Source organism: Poecilia formosa, unplaced genomic scaffold, assembly GCF_000485575.1.
Source record: "Poecilia formosa unplaced genomic scaffold, Poecilia_formosa-5.1.2 Scaffold16, whole genome shotgun sequence".
NCBI classification, from domain to species: domain Eukaryota; kingdom Metazoa; phylum Chordata; class Actinopteri; order Cyprinodontiformes; family Poeciliidae; genus Poecilia; species Poecilia formosa.
In genome coordinates this window covers 4,207,218-4,214,392 of record NW_006799955.1, presented here as the reverse complement: position 1 = coordinate 4,214,392, position 7,175 = coordinate 4,207,218, and the positions used below count along the sequence as shown (strand labels likewise).

At 39.1% G+C, this 7,175-nt stretch overlaps 1 protein-coding gene across 1 annotated transcript; it reads left to right on the top strand.

Moving 5' to 3' along the window:
- The first annotated feature begins 737 nt into the window (after window positions 1-737).
- Window positions 738-4,463, top strand: tbr1b (T-box brain transcription factor 1b). Its single transcript, XM_007546596.2, has 6 exons — window positions 738-1,483; window positions 1,749-1,903; window positions 2,106-2,227; window positions 2,414-2,572; window positions 2,901-2,962; window positions 3,540-4,463. Exons 1-6 carry the CDS (start codon window positions 789-791, stop codon window positions 4,381-4,383), a joined length of 2,037 nt encoding a protein of 678 aa, XP_007546658.1. The 5' UTR covers window positions 738-788; the 3' UTR covers window positions 4,384-4,463.
- The last annotated feature ends 2,712 nt before the right edge of the window (window positions 4,464-7,175 follow it).

Here is a 7,175-nt window from a genome sequence, read left to right as displayed (position 1 = left end):
ACACACACACACACACACACACACACACATACCCACACACACACACACGAGCCTCTAATTACAATTCTTCCAATTACCTCTCCCGACAAAGCAGTGGCCAAATTAACTAAATTGTTGCACAATGACTCTTAATGGAGAGCATATTTTGGTGTTTTTCAGCTCCTCCGCTGAGCTGCTGCCTGCTCTCGCCTCTTATCAGTGCCCCAGCTTCCTAACTTTCAGTGAGTATAAAATATTTACCAGCGCTGGGACTCATAAACACATCTTCAGTGGGACGCAGTGATTTCACGCCATATCACAAGCATTTTAAGGCTGCCTGTCATGGACTGTCATTTTTGGCATGTTAATAATAAATCCCGGTTTGCTTCGACAGACATACTTTGGCACTCACGGTGCATAAATAGGTAAATAACGCAGAGTAAAGGTAAATAGCGTAGCCGAGAGACAGGAAAAAATAGCTTTAATAATTATGATCTTTTATATGCCTTTCTAGAAACAGTCGGCGTCCTTATATGTTTTAATCACATATAGGCCCGTGTCACACTACAAACAAATCACTTTGTTCACAGCGCTCCTAATTAAGAGCTGTCTAATTAAATTACAGTCCTGAGTTAACCAATAGCAGCGGTTGTTTCATTAGGAGAGAGCGCAGAGTGATGGAGAGAAGATCCATCCTGATTGCAGGATGGTGTCAATTGGCTAATTTGCCGCCTTCCTTACTCCAAGTCATGTTAGATTAGGAGAGGCGTGTGCAAAAAGCCTGGGATATAGGATGAGCTAATAGAGCTATGCAAGTGGAGAATTGCATCTCGCTGACGAGTGAAATCTCAAAGAAATTTATGAATGTGGGCAGTGGCTTTGCGAGCTCCAATGGATCAGAGGAGCTCTCGTTGCAGGACCATCCTATTATATCTTCAAGTGACAACCTGGAGAGAAGTTCACCTCTGAAAAAAAACTCCAGGGAGATGACGAATCAGTCAGAGGCAGACAATTTCCCCGACTCCAAGGACGCGTCGGGGGACGTCCAGAGGGGCAAACTCTCTCCTGATCTCCACGGAGTCTCTGACATCCGTCATAATTTCGATGGATCTGCAGGAGAAAGGTGCATCTTTTCTCCGTCCGCCCAGCCGCCGTCAGTCTCCGCCGCTCCCACTGCCATGTTTCCGTACCCGAGCCAGCATGGACCGGCGCACCCCGCTTTCTCCATCGGGAGTCCCAGCCGCTATATGGCCCATCATCCGGTCATAACTAACGGAGCGTACAACAGCCTTTTAACCAACACGTCTCCGCAAGGCTACCCGACGGCGGGCTACCCTTACGCGCAACAGTATGGACACACGTACCAAGGGGGAGCTTTTTACCAGTTCTCTTCGGCGCAGGCGGGACTGGTACCGGGGAAGGCGCAGGTGTATCTGTGCAACAGGGCCCTGTGGCTGAAGTTTCACAGGCACCAGACAGAGATGATCATAACAAAACAGGGACGGTAAGTTGGTGAGGATGCTTTAGAAAAAGAAAAAAGAAAAAAAAAAAAAGGATTTTGTCGATTCTCTAAAAGAAGTTTGCTTAGCCCCTCCACATAAATAGTAATCGTAAGAATGATAATAAAACATAGAAAATAAATAAAATTGTTTGGACTTAGTAAAATTGACAAAAAAAAAAAGAAATCAAAACTGTTAGTTTTTTATATGTATATAAAAAAATCTTAAAATATTTTATTTTAATTTTAGTTTTTTTTTTTTCCTCTGCAGACGAATGTTTCCCTTTTTAAGCTTCAACATTTCTGGCCTCGACCCAACCGCTCACTACAATATATTTGTGGATGTAATACTCGCTGATCCGAATCACTGGCGATTCCAAGGAGGAAAGTGGGTGCCGTGTGGGAAAGCTGACACAAACGTTATAGGTAGCCTCATCCTTATTGTTATCATCCGTTTTATTAATATAATCATAACCAATAGCATTACCCACCAAATTTAATATTACATTTTGTCGTTAATTGTGTACCTTTTATTTATTTATTTATTTATTTACAATTGTTATAGTTTTTAAATAATATTGCTTTATTTTATATATCTTTTTGTTTATTTATTCGCACATTTTTTAAGGAAACAGAGTTTACATGCACCCGGATTCACCAAACACCGGCGCGCACTGGATGCGTCAGGAAATCTCGTTTGGAAAGCTAAAGCTCACCAACAACAAAGGTGCCTCCAACAACACAGGCCAGGTAAACACCCGCAGTTATTTATTTATTTATTTATTTTATTTCCAATTCATCTTTCCTGTCAGCTTGCGTCATTATTCGCACAGGTGAGCTAGCTCAGTGTATGATAACACATTTGAAAACAGCAGCGTGATGCTTCAGCCGTCTCTCTAAACTCTGAAAGTGAATTTCTTCCATCGAAACCTCCAGATGGTGGTCCTCCAGTCGCTCCACAAGTACCAGCCCAGGCTCCATGTGGTGGAAGTGAACGAAGACGGGACAGAGGACACCAGCCAGCCGGGAAGAGTCCAGACGTTCACCTTCACGGAGACGCAGTTCATCGCCGTCACCGCTTACCAGAACACTGACGTACGGACACTTTTCTGTTTGAGACGAGATTCAAATTCTGCTGTTGCACATCTTATTTACTTTTTTTTTTAAAAATATCGTTTCGGAGAAAACAAACAAAAATGCAAATATTAACACGGGAAAAAAAATAAATCAAGGTGAATTTTTGTTCACTTTAAATTTGTAAATAATTAGTTCCAACTAGCTCAGTTCCCTGTTGTGTTTTTCGTTTTATTGTGCTATTGTCTTATAATACCATTTAAGTCTTCATCCTTAAATTTTCTGTTTTTATTGTATTTTATTCTTTTTTATTGGAATTAATAATGTATGCATTTTTTTCTTCCTGCAGATTACGCAACTGAAAATCGACCACAATCCGTTTGCCAAAGGATTTCGGGACAATTATGACACGTAAGATGATTCATTTTAATAATTTGTTTTTCGTTTTAAATTGAAATATTCATTATGCTATGTTTTAAAAAAGGTTTCATAAATCTTTATTTATCCCTTCTCCAGACAAATGCAATTTAAAAACACGGTTTCCATCATTCCAAATCTATTTTTATGACATTTACAAGAATAACAATAGAGTAGCTTGGTCCAATGGGAAAAAAAATAAAAACAAATAAATTGCCATGTTCAAAAATTGTATAATTTATGAGGAACTTTGCTTCTTCTTTTGAGTTCATTTGGTTTTCCGTTATTATGGGAATTAAAACTGAAATAATTTATTTCTAGAATAACTTCTGTTTCTTCTCGAGAAGTCAGTATGTGTATCAGAATGTATGTATTTTTGTATTATGAAAGATAATTTCAATGACAATTGGAAATGACAATTAGATCTTCTGAGATTTAAATATAACTGGTCCAACTCACGGGATGTCCGTTTTCACAATTTTCTTTTCTTTTTTTTTCTTTTTTTTGAGGATCCACCATTACGCACTGCTTAGCTCTGAATTGTTTCTGTTTTTCTCTCCATCTTTTTCAGTGTATACACAGGCTGCGACATTGACCGCCTAACTCCATCACCGGGTGACTCTCCGCGCTCACAGATCGTGCCGGGTGCGAGATACGCCATGCCCAGCTCCTTCCTGCAGGACCAATTTGTCAGCACTTATGCCAAATCTCGCTTTCACCCTGGCGTGGGGACTGGTCCTGGCACGGAGCGCAGCGTCCCACTCGGCAACAGCTTGCTGTCCCCGCAGCAAAGCGAGGAGCCCACTGTTGCCACCCCCCCGCAGCGTTGGTTTGTCACCCCTGCCAACAACCGACTGGACTTTGCCGCCTCGGCATACGACGCCGCCGATTTCGCCGGTAACGCAGCCACCTTGCTGTCCTACGCAGCGGCCGGAGTAAAGGCTCTCCCCCTGCCGACAGCGGGCTGCTCCAATCGGCCTCTTGGCTATTACGCAGACCCGTCTGGCTGGGGAGGACGCACGCCACCACAGTACTGCGGCGTAAACAGTAAATCCAGCTCGGTCTTTTCCTGCTGGCCGACCAACTCCCTTGGAGGCAGGGCGGGCACCAACTACCTGTCGGAGGAGGGAGACTCAATCGCGACCGAGAGGTCACCGATCGGTGGCTCGGAAGAGACCAAACCCAAAGACATCACATCAGAGTCCAGCTGGATAGAGACGCCGTCGTCGATAAAGTCGATTGATTCCAGCGATTCTGGGATCTTTGAACAAGCCAAAAGAAGACGGATCTCCCCCTCTGCCACCCCGGTCTCAGAGACAGTGTCCCCGTTAAAATCCGAGCTGCTGGCACCGAGAGAGTGCGAGAAGAACTGTACAAAGGACATTGGTTACTACAGTTTTTATCCTCACAGTTAGAACAAATCTATCTATCTATCTATCTATCTATCTATCTATCTATCTATCTATCTATCTATCTATCTATCTATCTATCTATCTATCTATCTATCTATCTATCTATCNTATCTATCTATCTATCTATCTATCTATCTATCTATCTATCTATCTATCTATCTATCTATCTATCTATCTATCTATCCAACTATCTATCTATCTACACACTGTTGAGTCAGAATCACTGTATTTATGTTCATAATGTATATACTGCTGGACATTTGTGATAGTGACTGTACAAAACAAACAAACAAACAAACAAATAAAAAAACAGAAATAAAGCATAAGATTAAAACAGTCAGTAGTATTTTAAAGAGCGACATGTCTTCTGTTGAGTAGCCTCAACTGTTAGTAACTAAAGATATTTAGGAATCTGTACATGACATGGTTTTGTGTAGCATATACTGGCATAATAATCTCTGTCAGTGAAGGAAAAAAAAAACAACAAATCTGTATTTTATTAAAGCTGTAGGCTACAAAAGGTTTTAAAAGCCGATCACTGCTAAATTGATGATACATGTGGTACAAGACGTTTTAAATGTTGTAGATTTAGGGCCTTTTGTTTATCAATTCTGATTGATTTCAGTCAGATTTTTTTCATAGCCCCTATATACTATACTCTTGTGAAAATGACAGTATTTGTTGTATCGTGACTGGAACATAATAAAAAATGTCGGTGTGAGGCTTGCTTAATCCGTTGCGGTTAAAAGATTTTGCCTTTTTTTGTGGTTAAAATCCAACAGTTATTGTTCTTTTTTTTTTTAAATTTAATTCATCATTTTGCGTTTTTACTAAATTCTTAAGAGCGCTCGTTTACGAAAACAACCAAACACTTGATATCAGTATGATGGATTAAAATGACCCTGCTTAGTTTTAAGGCATCCATTATTATTTCTCACTCCTGTTCTTTTCGTTTCTCCCATACTGAGCCTTTTATTTTTACAACATCTTTTTAAAACATTTGTTGCTTGATCTTCCATAATTTCACCAACTATTACCGCAACATTAGAATGAATATGTTTTCCGGTTGTCTCGCCAAAAATGAAAACAAAGAAATGAAAGAAAAAAAAGGGGGCGGAGGGGAGGAGCAAAACTACAAACGAGGAAAAAATAGTTAGGGAAATCAGTAAATGAGGCAATTTCTAGGCATAAAACTCTACTGGAACTAAAAATGTAGCTCTACAAAATATTTAAGTTAAATGTGTTTATATCTTCAGCGTCACCCGTCTTCTACCTGCTTTACTGTTACTTTTAAAGAGAGAAAACCCCACAGAACGATGCTGCCACCGCCATGTTTCATTGCGCTGATGGTATTACAGATTTTATAGGGAGTTCTTTTAGATCCTGGGCAAGAGTTAGAAAACAATAAAAAAAACAAAAGAAAAGCAAAAGAAGGGCAAAAAACAGACCAAGAAATATTAAGCCACAAAGTATATGATTTCATAAACATGTTGATCTGAATCTTACTTTTAAATGTCTTCCGTATGGTCCGACTTATGTTCAGGCTTGTCTGATTTGATTGATTTGAAAATAAATTGAGCACTGATGTCCACTCAGTGTAATAAAATGTACAAAATACAGTTATTCCTAGATGAAAAGTGAAGCGCAATAAGCTCAACATTCAGTTAATTAGCATTCAGTAAGAGCAAACGCTCCCAGCTGTCAATAAGAGGTGTGGCATTTAGCTTCTCGCAGTGCTCACTCTGTCATCCAAAGGCCTTCCCAGCCATAGGCAGCAGATGGCGATAACTGTATGCTGATCCTTTTAAACCAAACCGTGTCTTCAGTTTGTTGGTCAGGAGACTATTCCAGAGGTACGCCAATTTTATTTTTTTATTATTTTTTTTAATTCCCTTAATTAAAGTTTTAATCAGGGATATGTTCAATTTTCTGGCTCTGCCTCCGAACATTTAGCTTTCTCCTCTGGATGCAGCTACACATGAATAGTGATCTACACCAGATGGCGATCCTTTACTATTTATGTCAGTCAAATGGATTCACGCTGGGCGGAACGCTCGAATGTTTTCAGTCTCGGTCCAGAAGCTGATGAACTCTACAAACACGCGTGTAAACATAGAACACAGTTATGGGAAATACATGAAAAAAAAAAATATATATATATATATTTTATTGCTATTCTTTAGAGTATTGCAGAAGTCTTTTCGTGATTTTAGAGTGAATTTATTTATTTTTATTCTAATTTCTGATCGATAATTGAGTATTAATTTGTGTCTCATATGCTGTTTAATGCAAGTCTGACAGTTTATTTAAACACATTTCATTCTCTTTCATTGGTTTTTCTACAATTACTGTGATTGACATTATCAGTTAAACATTTCTGTTTCTTAGTATTATTTTTGATTTATTTCAGCCTAATTCGCTTGTTTTAGCATGCCATCAGTTTTACTGTTTTCTTTTACTTTTTACTTTTTTTGTACATCCATTGCTACAGTCCTTTTGTGAATGATTGTTTAGACTTATTGTGAATCTCTTAGCCAAGGTTTTACGCAATTTTAATAAGGTCAACTTAAACATGAATTGCACTTTAGACAAAGCCCATATTTCAATCTACTGATCTAAATGTGATTCTAATTTAGTTGGTGTCAATTGAAGGAGTAATCTGTGGATAGAAGTTGTAATCTTCTTCTCAACCAAAGAGGGCGCCACAGGCCTTTTCACTATTATCATTTACTGTATTGTTAACTCAGCAAGTGAAAGTATCTACCAAATTGAAAAATAGTAGTAAAAATGCTTGT